The sequence below is a fragment of the Elaeis guineensis genome, chromosome 14 (genome assembly GCF_000442705.2).
Source record: "Elaeis guineensis isolate ETL-2024a chromosome 14, EG11, whole genome shotgun sequence".
NCBI lineage: Eukaryota > Viridiplantae > Streptophyta > Magnoliopsida > Arecales > Arecaceae > Elaeis > Elaeis guineensis.
In genome coordinates, this window is record NC_026006.2 from 62,147,513 (window position 1) to 62,167,153 (window position 19,641).

Here is a 19,641-nt window from a genome sequence, read left to right on the forward strand (position 1 = left end):
ATAAAAAAAATAAACACCATGCTTTCATAAATTTCTGCTTCCCTTTGTTCGCTCAAGATCGGGCGATCGGAATTAGTTAATAAGATTCCAGTTGACCCTATTGATTGGGTGACTGTGGGTCATGTACGAAGAGGGTACTTTGGGATGATCGGGTGCAGATTCCAAGTCCTGTTGGAAATGGTTGGATCTGATCGAGTCCTGCAAAGCCGCCTTTCCGGGTTTGGATTTGATGCTGCATCTCAACCATGATTATTTCTAACTTGAGTTAAACAAATGGTCCGTACAAGAAAACTTATAAGACCATGCATTATTATAATATTAATAACCCACAAGCCATATTTCGGACGTAATTGCATATTTTAGAATGTGTACAGTCTATTTCTTCTGTTCATTTGTAAATTTATTCACAGATAGAACTAAAACTCGGGCAATAAGACCTAATTATATAAACTCTTTATTCCTCGCATTAACCATAAAAATCATCTGCGCTTATAAATTTATGATCACACAGTCACTTAAGTAGCTACAGTCAACCTCCTTGGAGTTTCATAGGCTCAAAAAGAAAAGAGAAATCAAGAAACAAGGATCTTCATGCATCCATATAATCATAACAAAATGCTAGCCGGCTAACGTGCTCGCATGAATCGCCAATCCTCCCGGCCGCTCGCTGGCTCAACGGAGATCGGGTTCACCGTAGCCGAACACGAGCCAATTGGCTTCCTCCTCGTCCTCCCCTTCCAACCATTCGTGCCCATAAAAAGCCTCTCTTTCTCTAGTTCATGCTTTGCCATCCTCCTCAGGCTCTGCTTCCTACTGAACAAAGGATTCAATCCCTTCTTTCCATGCCTGCCGCTCACCGGCACCGGCACTGCATCCAGGCCCATCAGCTTGGCCACAACACTCGGCTTGCACCAGACTACACTCTCTCCTGCCAGAGTTGGAGGCAACCTAAGACTTCTCTCCAGGTCCACCTCATAACCATTCGAAGGTAACCCCCTGCATGCACTGGAACAACAAACAGATTTCCGACGACCTTCAAATCCACTGGTCATTGCACCAAAGTTGCGGAAGGATGACTGGTACATGGCATCCCTCCCGTCGAGAGAGAACCGGGGGTACTGATTCAGTGCACTCCTCGCCGACCTCAGGATATCGGAGTTGTTTACACAAGACATCCTCCGGTGGAGCAGCTCGCCATACTCATCAAGCTTGGCCCTCCTCGCCGCCTCTTCCTCCAGCTCCAGCTGCAAGATCATCTCCTCCAGAGTCAGCGAGCTTCTCATTTCGTTGCTCTCCTCCATGCAGGAGCTGACGATAGATGGAGCAGCAATGCACGACACATCACAATCGGCTTTCGTCTGATTTAAAGTTGACGTGGAGCCGACGCCATTGCAGAAACTTCTGATGCCTCTTTTCATCTTGGATGCTACGGAGTTCTTGAGAAGGAAGAGGGAGAGGTCCTTCATGGGTGAAGGCAGGAAGAGGGTGATAAGAGATGGGAGGCTGGGGGCAGTTAAAAGTAGCAACCTAACTTTGAGCGTGAACCAAGTGGCCAGTGAGGTGGACTCGTAATGGTTATTACAACAATCACATGAGAAAAGAGAGGCTTCACAAGTTCCTTCACTGAGTTTCCATATCAATCCCGTGGCGTTTTAACCAACACCATGGCGCAATCCAAACAACTGGCAAAGCAATAACTCTCAACCAAAAAATGCACCGCCTTGGGTTACTCTGAAAACATTAATAGATGAGAGACTCCCTGAAACTTTTCATGTGATTTCTGAAATACCAAGATGTCATGAAGGACCCATACAAGACCAAACAGAGATAAAATGCATTGATACCTCTGGTGGAAGTACCAAAATCTCAGCAGCTAGCAGTGCCACCAATGAAAGAAATGCACTGGTCTACTATGTCTATGTAAGATTTATAACCTAAAAATTTCAAATTCTAGAGTAGAGACTGTACATGGGCCCTCTATCACTTACTGACAAAATTCAAAGACAAGACTGACCTGCAACAGGATATATGATCATGTCTACACAATCCCATCTACCTCGAGGATTGGTAAGGCTTCATGCGCCCAGCTTGGTTCAGGTTATCATTCAGTAACGAAGACGAGGATGATCCGGTCCTCCTAAATAATCTTGTCCCAAAGAGATCCTTCCCCATCCTTCTCTTGAAGGAAAATCGCTTCTTGAAATGACTCTTAGTTAATGAACCTCCGTGTCGAGACATCGGGAAAGACTGATCGTGCCTCAAATCAGCTTCATTCTGAGATGAGTTCCCTGCACCGTTGGAAGAAATGTTCGGTCCCTGGTTTCTGCGAACGGATCTTAGAGCCACCTGCAGGGGTTCTGAAAATGATGTAGATCCTTCATCGCCGAAAGTTTTCAGACATAAAGGGCATGGAGGCTCATGGATTTGGCTCTTCGGAGTGGTCTCTTCCAAGCAATCTGCATGAAAAACATGGCGGCATGGGAGTACCCCAACAATTGGCATATCACTGCTTCTGACAATCCGGTTAGAGCTCCATGGAGACTTCTGCCACAACCACCTCTCGCATAACCCACATTTCTGATATCTTGCTGAATTATGAAGACACCTTTGGTTCTCTAAGCTGATATGGTCTGTGATGTCGACCACATCTCCATCATATCCAAAATCATAACTGCTAGCGTTACTCCATCTGTATCCCTCCCTCCTCGAGCTTATGTTGGGATCTGGAGAACCCTCCATCTTTTGGAGTTCAGTTAGGGTTTTTTGAAACTTGAGGTCTGGGCTCAAAATGTTCTCTGGCCACATAGGGTCAGTCCTGACATCATCTCCAGGGGTCATCCTGCCACCACTACTGGTTTGAGCCATCCCAAAGGCTTCAGCATCTGAAAAAGGATTCCGGAACACCAGCGGATAAACAGGTTTTGAGATAAATGAGCGTCTCCCAGAAAAATTGCAAGGTGGGAAGAAGTTTGGCTGCTTGCTGGTGGATGCCCATCGACTAGAGTCCGAAAGTGAGGATGCAGAGCCATGATTGTTTCCAGCAGTATAACACCTCTGCAACCAGGAATGCGAAAAAATGATGCAAGGTATTGTAGGAGGCCACCACTTAAATTTTGAAGAAAAAAAATTCTTTGGACAGTCAAAATTAGGTAAAATGGGAGTTCAAAAGTGTACCCCATCACACTGAGAACGTACGGAAGTCTCAGGCCTTGTTCCTGAACATGTAGAAGAAATTTAAGATGAGTCGAATGATGAGGAATAACTTGAAATGACCAGTTAGCACTACCACCTACAAGTATTTTTTTTTTCTTGTTGCACAAACAAGATCTACAAGTTAAAGGAACAGAACACACTTCAAAAAAGTTTGTTAAATATTTTGCAAGTTTAAGTCAGATTAAAAGAATCACAAGATCTTCAATCAAACACCAAATAAAACATTTCAGTACATTATTCGTATGAAATGAGGTTAATGGAATTTGCACGTGCAACTTATTAGGATTATGTTTCAAATGTTGTGAGTGTGTGTGTGTGTACGCGCGGGCACGCACGCAAGAGAGAGAGAGAGCTATCAGAATTAATTTTGCCTCCAGTTGCCATCTGCAGGTCTGCTTACGTAATTCCACCAGTCACTCAAAGTCAATTATCTTAAATCAATCCCTTTGATAGCATAATCCAGCATCAGCATAACATTTTGTCACCCACCAAGATTAATAAGTTTGATGAAGTTGTCAGTTCAGTTCCATATATCAACGTAAGCACACGAAAGAAACCACAGCCCACAGTCAACTTAAATGAATCAGACCGTATTAAACAGCATTGCACCATTAACCATACACCATTACAAGATCAGGCTACCTTCAAACATGAGCAAATAGAACATTTCAAGCTATTTTCAAACATTGCTAGCAGGAAAACTGGTGAAACATTTCTAGCTATTTTTCAAACATTGCATGGGAATTTTATTTTTTTTAAAAAAAAATACAGCACAAACAGAACGTACGAACAAATGGTATCAAGTGATCAACTACTACTAAGGTGCCATACAAGACATTCCTGACTGAAATCCTATCTACACATGCCCAACCAACTAATTTCTGACCTCTTATATGTTCTTTTGTCAAAGTTTTGCACTTTATCTTCACTTCCAAATCAAACTCCACATAGCTAGAAAAACAACCTAACCTTCCTTCCCATGCTCAAGCCGGTCCACACTACCACAACATGAAAATGCTTGTTTTATACAAAAAACACTTCCCAATCCTCCCTAAACCCAGATAATCAAGATTCACCACATGAGCATGTAGGTAGCAGCGTTTTCATCACATAACATATAATATTACAAGGAATTCTGCCAAGACAATTAGCTAAAGGATGATCCAGATCATTTTTAAGCACCCAAATTTAATCATATACAAATCAGGAAGCTGTAGAATGGCCTAAAATCCTGAAGTCCCAGTGGTCTTGATCTAACACTTGGTTGAAGGAAATTCCTCCAATTCCAGATTCTTAATGTAACTTTCAACATTTGGAACCAAAAATTGGCGCCGACCATTGGTACTTGTATAGATGTCAGTACCAATATACAAGGCCAAGAAAGTTACATGGGAACATTAATATGAATGTTATAGGCAAGATGTAACGGGTAGGCATATGGGAAGAAAACCAAGGATAAGAGGAAGATAAAGAAGGAACATGGAAGACATGAAAGAATGAAGGAGGAGAAAGGATGAGTTACATGCATTACAAAGGTCTGAAATAGCATACTAACCCATTCAGTCTAAAATCCCTCTCCTCTTTTGTCCTTCCCATCTTAGTGGCATAATGGGTAAAGGTTTGACTCAACCAACAGTACAACCCCAAGGAAGAACTCATAAAATGCCTCCTTACCATCATGAACGAGATCCAGAAAATTCTTGAACAAAGTTAAAGTTGTGTATCTTGAAGAACTATCACCGTGTGATTTACAAACTACATTCTCTTCACAACACTCACAACTGTCTCTTTTTACAACATTTCCTTGACAACCTAAATTCGGTAACGATATACACTACCTTCAACTAGAGGTTGCATCACCTCTTCCTTTTACATAAAAATCAATGTCCTCCCTCATAATCCAATTGCTCTCCACACATAGGCTTCTCAACATTTAACATAGCTTGCCTTCTTCATACATTTGATTGCCTTGCATTTCTCACAAAGATTTAACAGTCCGGAGATTTTCCTCCAATACATCTACTTATCCATTCCTCCTGCACATTAGGAAGTCTTTCATCAACATTTTTCTTCCATATTCATCAATCAGTTCTCTTCACTAACTTCCTTAGCTTATCATTCAAAGACACCCAAAAGCTTAAAACCTTATGGTACATTCACATGCAAATTTTTCTACTGAAAAATGGCTAGAACCTATATGTATAATTGTATAAAACTATTATATCGAGCAATAGTATACTATGTCTAACTTGTAAGTCATGCATCCTGGTAAAATCCAAAAAAGGTGCCTTAGAGAGCGATCAAGAAAAATTAATAACACAACTAGTTCCCTCAAGTTAAGTTTTCCTTGGAGGGTACACATAAAACCATAACTCGCCAAATATTTCTTAAACAAAGTATCACAATAATGAGATCAAGCTTATCAATGGCAGAAAGTAGATTGTGCCACTATATATCTTTAATAATGTTCGTATGGACCATAGCTTTTTGCATTATGATGTCATTCTGAAGCAATCAAAAATTTGTAGATCAGAATATATCTCTTGAACCACTAGGTGGCAAACAGGAAACCCAGCTTCACCAATTCCTGCATGTGTTATTTTTCTCATGCTTACCCTAAGCAGAAAACATAAACACACGCAAGCATGCTAGCATGAAAGGGCACATGCAAAAATGTGCATAAGTGCATACACACACATTCATAACTTTGATGCCAAGCTTGAAGCATATCTGTAAATTAAGGCCTATCCAAAAGGTCATCAATAATACAACCCCCAAAATCCCCATAGCCGCTGCTTCAACATCTAGCCAAGAAAAGAGAGAGATGGATCCGCTCGTACATTCACAAACAGCACAAACCCAAAGATCCATGCATACATGCACACAGACACAAGCATGCCTTTCTCTGTTCTTTTTATCCTTATAAACCTATGACAAGTCAGTTCATTCTCCTCTTAATCAACTGCATGTTTTTTGTCATTACTACTGTCGATGCAGATTTTCGTCTTGAGGTCGGATCAGTTGGAGTTGGACGGCAATGGCAGATCGGCGATGGCAGAACTTGCAAGAAAAGTCTCTAACCAGAGGTGGCTCCGACGGAAACTCTGCGACACTTAAGTCAGAAATCCGACAACAGAAGGGCAGGAGTGAGCGTGTTGGGAGAAAGAAGATTTCATACTTTGGGGAATCCTTTGTAAGTTTTTTTTGTAGGCTAGCATCGTGAAACCGTCGTGAGAAATCATAGGACCAATTCCGACGCGACGTGACGAAACTCCTGATCGAGATTGATGGGATAGTTATTGCACCTATCTTTTCTGTTCCAGAGCCAACTGGATGTTGTGGGTACTTTTGAATAAAGCACAGGATTTGAAAATTTGAAAAAATCAATTCTTCTTTTGTATACTCCATAGGAGTAGGGAAAGATCGTCAAAGATCTTTTTGCCTTTATTGAATATCCTCGAAGATCATGTCTAACCTTCTGACCTTCTTAAATTGGGTGAGTAATATCATCTTATGATACATGGGGGCCGCATCCATTAATGACATGGGTTGACAACCAGAGGTTTGAAAATGGATGGTCCTTCTTTTACTCCTGACTATTCCTATATTTTAATAGAACGATGTGACGGAATCTAAGATACCTTCATATGCCTTGTTAAGTCGATAGTCGAGCGTAGATCAGATTTTGGAGAGGAGGTCGACGATCGAGCTCGTACCAAATCTCAAGCCGAGCTTGAGATATCTTTGTCCTTTGGTTAATGGTAAAAAAGGCTTAGGTGCTGGATCTGCAAGAAGAAAAATAAATAAAATAATTGATGGAGGTCAGGGAGCCTTTTTTTACCATGAACAAAGTTAAATTCGACCTTAGGTGCTGGATCTACCAGAAGAAAAATAAATTAAATAATTGATAAAGGTCAGGGAGCCTTTTTTACCGTGAACAAAGGTATCTCAAGCTCTGCTTGAGATCTGATACGAGCTCGATCGCCGATCTCCTCTCCAAAATCTGATTTGCACTTGGCAACCGACCTAACAAAGCACATGAAGGTATCTTAAGTTCTATCACATCATCTTTTTAAAATATAGAAATAACCAGGAATAAAATAAGGACCATCCATTCTCAAACTTCTGGTTGTCAAACCATGCCATTAATGAGTGCGGCCCCCACATACCGTGAGATGACATTACTCATCCAACTTAAGAAGGTCAGAAGGTCAGGCATGATCTTCGAGAATATTCAACGAAGGCAAAAAAATCTTTAACGATCTCTCCCTACTCCTGTGGAGTATACAAAGGAAGAATTGACCTTCTCAGATTTTTAAATCCTGCACCTCATTCAAAAGCACCCACGACATCCAGTTGGCTCCGAAACAGAAAAAATAGATGCAATAACCATTCCATCAATCTCGACCGAGAGTCGCCACGTCGCGCCTGAATTGGTCGCATGATTTCTCACAACAGTTTCACGATGCTAACTTACAAAAAGAGCCTACAGAGGACTCCCCAAGATATGAAATCTCTTCTCTCTCAACACGCTCACTCCTTTCCTTCTGTTGCCGAATTTCTGACTTGAGTGTCGGAGGGTCCCCACCGGAGCCACCTCCGGTTAAGAACTTTTCTTGCAGGTCCTACCGCCGCCGTCCGACTGTCGTCAATTTGCCGTCACCGCTCAACTCCAGCTGATCCGATCTCGAGACGAAATCTGCGTCAACAACTATCATTCACAACCTATGTAAAAACATTATAATTTTTCTTTTATAAAACATAAGAAGTTACTAATAATTTTTTTCACATCATAAATATACTAAGTAGTCAAAATCAATGCATAAAATGGATAAAAAATGGCATGATGAATATCATTTTCATGAAAATGACCAATAATTTGCAAAAGAACAATCCTAAATAGGTAGAAATCAAACAGACAGGTAGAAAACCAGCCCGAGCATGAGCCTTAGCACCATACCATGTAACAAAAGTTATGCTTATTAACTTGCACATGCAAGATGACATCTGTTTTCTTCCTTCCACTATCAAAGGGGATCGAGATTTTAGGCATGGTGCACAATAAAGTGGCCAAAAATTCCTACAAATTCTTTGGCCATTGTTATGATCTAGAAAACCAGCACTCTTATACAAGGTTACCACCTAAGTCAAAGGGGTGCGAAAATATGTTCTTTGACCAGCAGTCTAGCGAAACAAAATCCAGACCAAAATATACTTGCAGCACAATGATGATTGAAAATTACATGTCAGAAAGATGAAAAGAAAGTTTGCTCTTTTGCTTCTTCACATGTCCATCTATTGCCTCTTACACCTCTTTCCCTCTAACATCACGATGCTGAGCCTTTTCCAAAGAGTCAATTGTCAGCAAGCCTTTAAGACCATACACCTTTACATCAACCTTCATGATCATATTCAGTTCAGTCTAAAGTCCTTCCCATCCAAAATATAGAAACGGAACAATATTCAGTTATATTATCTCAATGTAAAAATTATTTTTACCCTATCTATCTTGATTTTTCTCTCTTCTCCTGTAAAGGTCAGCCACCCAACCTCCAAAGTTGCAGCCTTCAGAAGGAGTAGACAGAAATAATTTTTGTAGCCACCAGCCTCAACAAAAATGAATGAGAAACAGAACTAATGATCATATTAAGCTTAAAAACAAAACTGAAGCAGTTCTTTCTTTATTGTCATAAGTTAACCATCAGGAAATTAAACAGCATGAATTACCTCCCACAGGTGTAAATTCGCCAAGATCATATCTTTGAACAGGTGGTGTCCATCGAGGTGCCTGGACATTATCAGCTGGGCTCCCTAAATAAGAAAGTGCCCCATCAAACACTGAATGGTAATGATTTGGGTACCGGTCACTGCTGAAACCACTTCCCTTACTATGTGATGATAACGACGACCCATATATGGGAGCTTCATGAACCCTATGAGATAATCCATCTGATTGTAACCTATGGTCCCATCTCCTGGACAAAGGAGGGGAGAAGCTTGAATTCATTAGCCAATGCGGTTCACTGGGATCCATTGAACAGTCTCTACTGGCTGTCTTGGATTTTGATCCATGTGGCCCAGCGGCCACACAACATAGAGCACCCGTCTTAGCTATTTTTATGTAATGGCGTGGAGATGCAATGGAAGCAATTATGCTTAATCAAACACTTGCAGATCCCTTCCAATGGGAATCATTTATGATCTTCACACCAAAATGAATGGTGAGACATCATGCATCAAACACTTAATCAGCATTAACGATGGGACATGTTGATAAGAGTACCTGTAGCAATAATTGAAGTTCCAGAGTTATAATAGGCTTGCAAAAAATATTTCAATTAAATTAGAGTCAAAAAGTGTCTATTATAATGTACTGTCTCAATCAGATCTTCAAACTTTTCAATAAAGCATTGCCCTGATTTTAGAATGTAATATTGTTCATCTGCAAATGAGAAAACAAAAAGAACAAAAGGGTTTGTATCGGTAAGGTTTACCAATTACATCCACTATATACATTCAATCACAAACTTTCATCTCCATGAACAGCTAGTGCACTCCAGCAACCTATCAACCCCCTTGCAGGGACAAATTACCACTCAAGCAACATGAAAATTTCTGAGGCACATAGATGACAATCTCCTTAAAATTTCTGAGGCATATTCTTCTGGATATAATAAACATTACAAGCATAATAAACATAGAAGTACATAGGCATATGAACCTTCTAATAATAGGTTAGAGATAAATCATTAACATGTCTCATTAAATACCTAAAACAATCATCAACTACACTAAAATCCCAGCATTTATAATTAAAAGAGTTTAATTAAAAGTTTAAACATGTAACGTATCTACTTTTTCCCAGAAAAGCATCACATTTATCTGGATGGACCATGGTGAAATATACTAAACTCTGCATAAAGGAAGGCCGAAGAAAAAAAAAAAAAAGTTAGCTGGACCATTTATAGCTTTTTAGCCTATAGAAGGGGGGCAACTTACCGGTTGGGTGCTGAATGCTGGCATTCTACTCAGCAAGAGATTTTTCACTGTTCTATTGCAAGATTAAATGTTCTGTCACAGGATAAAATTTCAACAGGAAAATCCTCCCTCGAGTGAGGACAGGAAAATAAAATGAAATCATGCCCACTTTGCACCAAAACACTGGCACTAAGGGTACCTTACAGAATAAGCAATCAACTTGCTAGATGAACCGTACAGAACATGATCCATCCATCAAGCCAAACATATGCTTCCAATGCATCAACTAGATAAAATGCCACACTAAGCATTTCCTTCAACTAAAGAAAATGACAAATTATCTGGTAGGACAGGAGAGGTAAAGTTGATAGCATGCTCGGTTCACAATCCTGAAGCATCTAAAGTTTGCTCATTAACTTAAAATTATAATATTGATTCATGAAAATTTTCCAAACAGAAATCAACGATTACGAGACCAATTCATTAATTTCATTGTTCAGCAAAATGAAATCTATAAGTTCCGCCCGCACCATAAATATGTGTTCCAATAAAAAATAGCTAACACACAACACTTCAGCCATCTATATAGTTTTTTCTTCATTCTTTAACTTGGCACATGATTACAAAAGGTTCCAGCCTTCCAGGGTTCCATCTTCCATAACTCCCAAACCCTATAAAACCAACTGATGCATAATATATATCTTAAGGAAAGAAAGGAGAATCCCAAACGGGGAGGAAAAATCAAATAAGAAACACCATATGACATAAATCAATCCAAAAAGTAATCTTGATGTTCTTCAAACTAACAGATGTCGATATATACTATAAAGAACGCATAACAGGAACTAGGAAACCATAACTCACAAACTAATCCCGACCTGCAAGATAAAAATCGAATCTTGGGGCCAACGACATAGGAAACCAGATTAGCGGAGACGAAATCACATGTTTCGCATGGAAAAAGTGCATAAAACATCAGCAAAAATCGCCGAAGAAGCAGGATATGATGAAATGGATGGAGAGACTAATACCTGGCGAAATTTTTAGGGCTTGGGAGTGTCAATCGGAAAAGGGGCGGAAGGAGAGCGGAAAGGCCCAAGCTTTCAATAAGAGAGCCTCGGAGGAAGAGAAAAATGGGGAAATAATAGAAGGCGAGGGTGACGAAAGGGCGCTCTCTCTCTCATAAGGCATACCGGAACCTGGCGAGAAGCCGACAACGGATGAGAGCACGTGCATAGATCGTGACAAATGTGGGGTTGTGAATTTGTAATTCTATGGGAATGTAGAATATGATATTGGACATGACCCAGGTTCTTGGTTCGAGTCAAGTCTTGGACACTGCCCTAATGATTTAATAATCCTGTATCTTGATCTAGGAGGGCCAATTATTTTCTTAAAAAATTAGTGAATAGAAAGTGGGCAACCACAAATTAGGATTTTAAGACCTACCCATCCACCATGGATCATTTAACAACTTAGATTTTACAACAATGATTCGGATGCGAATAGTTGTCCCAATGATACATAATATTTTATCACAACAATTCTCAAACCTTTTAACGGTTAAAAAAAAGATTAATATAATAGTAGTAGTAGTAGTAGTTTTTTTTTTTTTTTTTTTATCATTGTAATATTGTCCAAAATCATGCGTGACATTGTCCGCCATTTTCCTTGTAAATTTGGTAATGGCCAATATGATGACAGGTATTTTTGTTCCAAAATGTCAAATAAAATGTTTTAAATCTATTCCTAAAGAGTAACCATCACTATTATATTTAATATGATAATAGATAACTATGTTTCGCTAACATAATAATAGAACAATGGCATTATTGCTCCAATGTCATGGATGCCTTCTATTGTCATGAATTTCTCTTTTTTCCTTTTTCTGATCAAGTGATGTCACTATTCCAACAAATGGTTTTTGTTGGGAAAAAGACCATGGTTGAAAGCTATATTCTTTTTAAGTACAGATATAGAGCATTAGGTGAGACATTCACAAATGAGACCCTGAAAACCAGCTTAAGTGGACCCATGTGGGATAGCTCTGATGCCGGTTTTGAGACAAATCAAGGGGTATTACAACCAGAGCACTTCCCAAACCAAAGAAATTAATGGTGCCTTTTGAGGCCCACTAGTTGTACACCATGGCCTGTTCGGTTTGGATGGTTCTGGTAAATCATTTGATTCCCGTTCTAGAAGGGAACTCTCTTTGGTTGGAGTCTAGAGATATCAATTGCGACCCCACGGCATTGTTAGGATACCCTTCTGAATGGTAGCTTTCCAAGTACATGGATATATGGCCATTTGAGTCTTTTAGCTCTTTAAAATGTCATTGAATGGTAGGTTATTTTATAAGTGCAAGCAGTTGAGAAATAAGGGGGAAAACCATAGGAAGATGCTTGAGAGGTCTGAAATCTCATCACTTGCCTTATATTTTTGTGGCTATGGATGAGATTTGAATTCCCACATAATTTAGATGGCTAATATTGGAGTCTCTAAGCTAACTAAAGGTTTGTTTGGATATTTCTATGTGATTGGACTGCAAAGTATGTAGGAATTTGACATGTTGGCCCATCTAGCTCACATCTTCCCATGGGATTTGGGCCGCGAGGTATTACTATTTGGTTGATAGAGCCATGTTAAAATGGATGGTGTAGTCTATGGATTCAGTAAGAAATTCAGCCAAATCCTACTAATTACCCAAATAGGCCCTTGCAAGTAAAGTAGACAAATTGCTGGTTTCATGATCACCTTTGTTGTGCTACCTTTTAGATGGCAAAATGGGACATTACATTGTTGGTTGAGAGCCAAACAATTAGCCCCTAACAGGTATTAACATGTGGAGTTGCAGACATGCACTACCTTCCCCTACTCTACTCTAGGTAGCTTAATTGCCAGGTGACATGCTGGTACATGTATGTTGTTACTACTTTTAGGTCCTTGATTCATTAGCAGCACGCCTAATCTTATACTTGCCACCCGTGTGTTCCCAATCAACTCCAGCTATCTGGCAAGTGTCCTTTGAAATGGCAAATATCCTGATTTCTTTGTTACCCTGCATATTGTCTTCTACAGGGATGAAGGTGCATCTCTACTTACATTGTTTGGAAGTGGCTTCTGCCCAAATGTTTCTTCTTTTATCTGAAACATAAATATCTATTTCTTTTCCACCCCACATTGGAATCCTGTTGGCCGTTGCTATCAATAGTTATCAGCTGTTTGTTGTAGTCATCTTGGTAATCATTTAAAATGGAATACTTATCACCAACTAAAACAAATTCAAACAAATCCACTCACAAGGAATACAGAATACTAAAATACAATGTGGAAGTGAAAAAAAAAAGGCTATTTGCCTATGTTTGAGGTATGGAGCATCCTATACAATGTTAGTTGTAGGAAATTTTAACATTCAACATATATATGTCATACAAAAAAGCTATTTGCCTATGTTTGTTGCATATAGTTGTAGAGGACCTGCTTCTGCCATAACAAGGCAAATTAGCTAGACTCTAATCAGTTCTAAAAATGATCATGACGTCTTTCACATGAAAATCAATAGATACACCCTTCTTCAGTGGTGCAGCTATTTCTCTTTGAAACAATTAAATAAATTATCTAGAGAGAAACACAAGGTGTAGCCAATCTAGATGGAAGACATCTTTTCTATCTTAAAATGATAGTTTCTAGATGCCTATATGGTGAGTATATCTCTAATATATAACACATAGCCAGTTTCCTGCTATAATTGGATTGCCTCTGGAGTGTGATGGTGAGGGCCAGGCATGATTCATGGACTATTGGCATCGAGATTTAGTCCGCTTGATGGAGCTCTTTTTTTATGGAAGGAGATTTGCTCTTGTGCTCATGTGCTCATATACTTTTGGGCTGAGTCAGATGACTAGTGAATAATAGACAGTCGATTGATCTCTTTTAAGACCCATGGATTACTGAGCTTCTATTGAGTAGATGGCTCACCTTTGTAAACATAGAGATTCTGGAGTCGATGCACGTCAATGACCTATTTCAGCCAAGGGTAGAGGATGGAATGCTGATTTAGTGTTTCACCTCTTTAGCAATGATCTAAGAGAGAGAGTCTATCTATTATGGTGCCCATATATGCTGTCCAGATGTTAGAACATGGGGGTCGGCTTGTATAGTGATTAGGGATGTGTATAAGGTGTACAGAGATTTTTTGACCAGGAGACTAGATAGAGCATGGTTTTGGAGGTTGCAGATCCACCTAAGGATCAGCTTATTTCTGTGGAAGGTGACTTGGTGCCACCTCCGATTAGGGTTGTCTTGCAAGTCAGAGGCATGGATCTCCTAGCAACTTGCTCCAGCTACAGTATGAAAGAGGAGATTGTGGACCATGTCCTCTTCACTTATCCTAAAGCTCGGCAAGTGTGGAGAATGGCTGGACCGCGGCCCCCATGGAGTCCGCCCAGCTTTTCTTGGAGGCACTTCAGAGGAGTGTGAAGTCCGACTCATCTAGAGTCCTAAGGATTCATGCCACTTATATCGCTTATCATATCTAATTAGCTAGGAGCATTAGAATTTTTTAGACGATGTAGCAGTTGGCAAGTCTCACCCTGGAGAGGGTGACGGTTCAAGCCATGGAGGTCATGCACTGTCTTAACTACTCGGGACATTTGGGTTTCTCCGGCTATGGCTCAATTAGTGTTTATCACTTAGGAGCCCCACCCTTCGAATATCTTAAGATCAACTTCGATGGTCGCATGAGCGGCAGCAGAGGGGGCACGGGATTTGTGATTCGTGAATCCGACTCCAGGTTATGGTTGTTCATGGGTGTCACCTCTTAATAGCACAGCTTCGGTGGCATAGTTGCAGGTGGCTTGGGCAGGTATCACCTTTGCGTATTAAGACTTAGGGTAGAGATGTTGGCGATCGAGGAGGACTTGGCCATTGTGATTACCAAGTTATGAGAGCAACCGTTGGAGGCGATGCTACATCCTCTTTTTTATGATATTTAGTGTGTGATGAAGAGCTGCCACTCCATCGACATTCATCATGTGTACTGCGAGACCAATAAACCTGCTAACTGGATGGCCTCTTATGTGGCAGAGCATATGGAACAATTATATGGACTAATATGGAGGATATCCCTCTGACTTTTCAGAAAATCTTTTTTTTTGATTTTTTTGACTCTATTTTTACTAAAGTTGTATGAACACTCCATCTTATCTAAAAAAAATAAAAAAAAATTATATCTTCTTTTAAAAAAAAAATAAAAATTTTAAAAAATATTATCATTAGCTCAAATTCCAATGTTGCTTGAGATGCCTCGATGCATTTGGATATAAACCGGATCTTTAGCACAAAAAAAAGAATTCATTTTTTCCGTCATTAGATCATACAATAATTATTGTGAGATTTATATAAATAAATAAATTAAAAATCTAAAATGCTTCGGGAGCTATGCAGAGTTAGATCCAACGGTTGATACCATAAATTTTTTTTAAAAAAAAAAAAATCAACCATTCTTTCGTGCCAAAGATACAATCCAAGCCCGATATGCATTTTTGGCATCTCCCATGACGTTTTCCATGGTTATTCCGTCAACTCACCTGAGCACCATTATTCCTCTCCGTCCCCACCTCACCGCGCGCCCCCACATTCTCTCTCACACGCACACACGCGCACGCGTGCAACAATAGCACATTCCTTTGCTCAAATCGAGAGTTACAGGAGATGTCCCTGGTGGGCCAAAAAGACACTCCGGGTTTTAATCTTATAAAATATATATATCTGTCCCCCTTTATTTCTTTTTTCCAGGAAATTACTAATTTTGATAAAATATTCTATTTTCTACCATACAAGATCTCGTAGGCCTCCGACCATTTTTCTTTTCTTTTTTTTTTTTTTGAGAAAAGACCTCCGACCATTTCTCGATGAAAATAGCACATAATCTCCTTTACCATGCACGCATTTTGAGAATTCCTAGGGATGTGTTCATCTCCATCTCATAATTATTCTTACCATATTTTTTTAGGAATATCCAAAAGAAGCAAGAAAACCTCCCACTTGCTCCCTTGCATGAGAGGAATAGGAGGAATAAAAACTTCTGGGGTGAAACCCAAGAGACAGCATCTAGGATATAATTCATGTATATACCGGTACCTACGTTTCTTTTTATCTGTTTCTAAATTATTATTATTATTATTATTATTATTTTTTCTGAGAAACATACGTTTTTCACTGCTACTTACTATTCATGCTAGCCAAGAGTTCAAGGGCTTTTGTTTGGTCTAAAATATGCATGGCCCTCTCCACTATGTGAGATCGTACCAACCCACCTCTATCCCATTGTCTCTTGTACATCTACTTGCACTGTCCTTTCCTATTCCCCTCTCCACATTCACCTCCCTTTCCACTCTTTCCTCGGTACCAAATCCATAGAAGAGATTGCCTTCATGGGCATCTGGTTCTATTCCAATCACGAGCCCTTCGTCCTTGTGAGGCCCCACTTAAGGATAAGGTGCAGATGATGCGTCCAAGCTAGCTATGAACTGTATGGTATTGGACTCAAAAGCAGGAATTGAGGGAAGTTGTGACTTCTATGGCCATCGGTGGTAGGATTCAATGTGTGTGATATTGGCAAGAAAATGACACCTCTAACCATAGAAGGGCTTCTATCTCTTATATTGTTTTGGCAGACCAAGAGGCATGAACAGTTCCACTCTGATGAAAGAAAAAGGAATCAAATGATGCGTCCAAGCTAGCTATGAACTGTATGGTATTGGACTCAAAAGCAGGAATTGAGGGAAGTTGTGACTTCTATGGCCATCGGTGGTAGGATACAAGGTGTGTGATATTGGCAAGAAAATGACACCTGTGACCATAGAAGGGCTTCTGTCTCTAATTATATTGTTTTGGCAGACCAAGAGGCATGAACAGTTCCACTCTGATGAAAGAAAAAGGAATCAAACAAGCATTCGATGTATCGAGACGAGGAACCAATGCTGATTGCCCAGACCCTCTCTCTTCCCTATATTTTTTATACCCACTAGTAATCTCATTTCTACCAAGGTGAATTCCTCTCTCCCCTCCTTGAAGGTGTTAATCTTCTATTTTAATTGTTTGCCATTCTTCGATGCTGGCCTTTGGTGGTCTAGGAAGGATGCCGCAAAGCTGCAATATTTGCATTGCAATACCACCGGACGGTTTCGCATTACCACTGTTAATCTAAATTCAATAGGTTATCTAGAAAGGGCAAATTACTCATCCATTAGTTTTAGATCTCAAGATCTATTATAATGATCCATGGTGTCAAGGAGAAAGGCTCATCAGGGAAGTGTAATTTAGATTCTTCGACTCTTTATAAATACCCAAGATCTTTCAATAATTTATATCATACCAAATATATACTTACATGAATCATCATATTCTCTCTCCATTTAAACTCTAACGTTCCTGTCAGGCTAATGATTTAAATCCAATGAAATCTAATTGCAAGCACTACAATCAACCTATAGTCAATTCCAAAAGATTTTGTACCATGGCATTTCCTCGTCGCATATGAGCCATGGGCTTTGTTGTAGGGATCACACCACCTCAGTTGATGTTCTTGAGATTTATACTCAGAAGTTCTCAGATTGACAAAAATATCAATGTTACGTCGGCCTATTACCGACCTGTCTCTTCTGTATTATCTGCTAATCGGCTTGATTCAGAACTGCTAGTAAGCGAAACTCTTAGCTCGACTTGTTTCCGATCTTCTTCATCTTATTTTGGTGGTCGGTCAATCTGATTATTGATACCAAAGGCATGACGTCCAGTTCAGATACTTATTGATATTAGTCATTCCACATCGGTCTATTACTGATGTACCATCAGAAGTATAGATTGTTATCTGATAGCTGTCATCCAGCTCAATCGTAACTGTCTTTTAGTTGTATTTCAGCTCATTCGCCACGTGAACAGCTGACCATGATCTCATACATAGCTGGCGGATACAGCTAAGTATGATCTCACTTCCAGCTAATACGTACAGCTATACCATAACTCATTTACAGCTGACTTTAACTGCCTAACAAACTCCTCTAGTGGTCTAACAAACTCTATAACGGTCTCTTCAACTCCTCTATAAATAGAGGATCAGAAATCCTCTAATGATAAGTTTTAAGCTCAAACTAGAGTGAGACTCTGCCAGTAGAAACTTTGCAAGTTCTTGAATAAAGATTCTAGTTCCTACAAAGTCTAATCTCTCTAGCTCCACATAAATCCTCTTGCTCTACCATTCTTTTTTACCACCTATTTTTGAGCTCAAGACTGACTTAAGCATTAGAGCATCAAGAACCCAAGGATCCCCACTGATTTTTGAATTATTTTGCAGAATTTTTTGAAGGTGTTCCAAATCGGACTGCTACCAACCTCCAGCTCAGCTTCATTCGATCTACTCCAGTCTCAGATTTTGAGCCTCGCAGCAACAGATTAGCATTAGAGAAAGGACTGACTAATTTTTCTTGTAGAAAAGATTGTTAGAGCACAAGTACCAAATAATTCTTTAGCATCTCTATCCTTTTCGGACATTCCGTTAGAAGCTTCCCAGCAACAACCAATTACTATTGATCCTCAACAATTCAATCGCTTATTCAGCAGGTTCAAGCCATGACAGCAGCTGTTCAACAGCTTCAAAAGAATGAGAAGCGACAATAAAAAAATATTACCTCTCTGAAAGTTGTTTCTCAACATGGCCATCAACCAGTCTATCAAAATGAACACCACATGATGATAAGACTGAGGGTGAATCTGCTCCAAACAATACAAAAGTTTAGAAAGGAGATGATCTGGAGCACAAGATTCAAGATCTTGAGAAGTGCTTAATAGAGGTTCAGATAGGAGATCGATCTCAAAACAAAGATAGCTTTAATTTTCGATCTCCTTTCTCTCAAAAAATCTTGAGTGAGCTAGTCTCAAGTCGATTCAAGATGCCTATCATTGAATTGTTCAATAACTCCACTGATCCAATAAATTATATTAAGGGCTACAGAGCTCTCATGGCATTGCAAGGGGCTTCTGATGCCCTATTATGTATCGTCTTTCCTGCCATCCTCAAAAAGACAGCAAGGGTATGATTTTCTAAACTTTCATGGGATCCATTTTTTCTTTTAAGCAACTTGAGAGACTGTTCATTATCTACTTTGATAACAATCGACCTCATTTGAGGCATACGGACAGTCTGTTCTCTATCATGCAATAGAAGGAAGAAGAACTCCAAAAGTATGTGGCTCATTTTAATGCAGCCACCCTTGAAGTAAAGAATTTCAACGAGGCTGTTCCATGTCTGCCTTAAAGCGAGGGCTCTGAAGCAATCGCTTAGTGTTTTCTTTAAATAAAATTTTTTTGAACACTTATGATGAAATATTTGACCATGTTCGAAAGTATGCCCAAGCTAAGGAAGAAGAAGTCATTATTAAACAGGTTAAG

At 39.6% G+C, this 19,641-nt stretch overlaps 2 protein-coding genes and 1 long non-coding RNA gene across 4 annotated transcripts; all 3 read right to left on the bottom strand.

The window, feature by feature from the left end:
* Positions 1-431: 431 nt before the first annotated feature.
* LOC109506626 (uncharacterized) lies at positions 432-1,602 on the bottom strand. The gene has a single exon (XM_019854892.3). It carries the CDS (start codon positions 1,464-1,466, stop codon positions 627-629), a length of 840 nt encoding a protein of 279 aa, XP_019710451.1. The 5' UTR covers positions 1,467-1,602; the 3' UTR covers positions 432-626.
* A 142-nt stretch (positions 1,603-1,744) lies between these two features.
* LOC105057269 (uncharacterized) lies at positions 1,745-11,379 on the bottom strand. Of its 2 annotated transcripts, XM_010939829.4 has the most exons (4): positions 11,223-11,379; positions 8,941-9,496; positions 3,175-3,215; positions 1,745-3,054 (listed from the first exon to the last, which is right to left on the bottom strand). In XM_010939829.4, exons 2-4 carry the CDS (start codon positions 9,245-9,247, stop codon positions 2,053-2,055), a joined length of 1,350 nt encoding a protein of 449 aa, XP_010938131.1. In that variant the 5' UTR covers positions 9,248-9,496; positions 11,223-11,379; the 3' UTR covers positions 1,745-2,052. The 2 variants fall into 2 exon arrangements, with proteins under 2 accessions (XP_010938131.1, XP_073104966.1); XM_073248865.1 differs by lacking the exons at positions 8,941-9,496; positions 11,223-11,379 and adding an exon at positions 5,986-6,006.
* Positions 7,077-8,705, bottom strand: LOC140853826 (uncharacterized). The gene is made up of 3 exons (XR_012136955.1): positions 8,457-8,705; positions 7,146-7,912; positions 7,077-7,090 (listed from the first exon to the last, which is right to left on the bottom strand). It is a non-coding gene; the product is annotated as an uncharacterized lncRNA (long non-coding RNA).
* Positions 11,380-19,641: the final 8,262 nt, after the last annotated feature.

Coding starts and splice junctions, on each gene's coding strand:
- LOC109506626 (XM_019854892.3), bottom strand. CDS start 1,466: ATGAAGGACCTCTCCCTCTTCCTTCTCAAGAACTCCGTAGCATCCAAG.
- LOC105057269 (XM_010939829.4), bottom strand. CDS start 9,247: ATGGATCCCAGTGAACCGCATTGGCTAATGAATTCAAGCTTCTCCCCT. Junction 3,216..8,940: donor CGAATTTACACCTGTGGGAG/GTAATTCATGCT, acceptor CTACATGTTCAG/GAACAAGGCCTGAGACTTCC. Junction 3,055..3,174: donor TACGTTCTCAGTGTGATGGG/GTACACTTTTGA, acceptor TCCTGGTTGCAG/AGGTGTTATACTGCTGGAAA.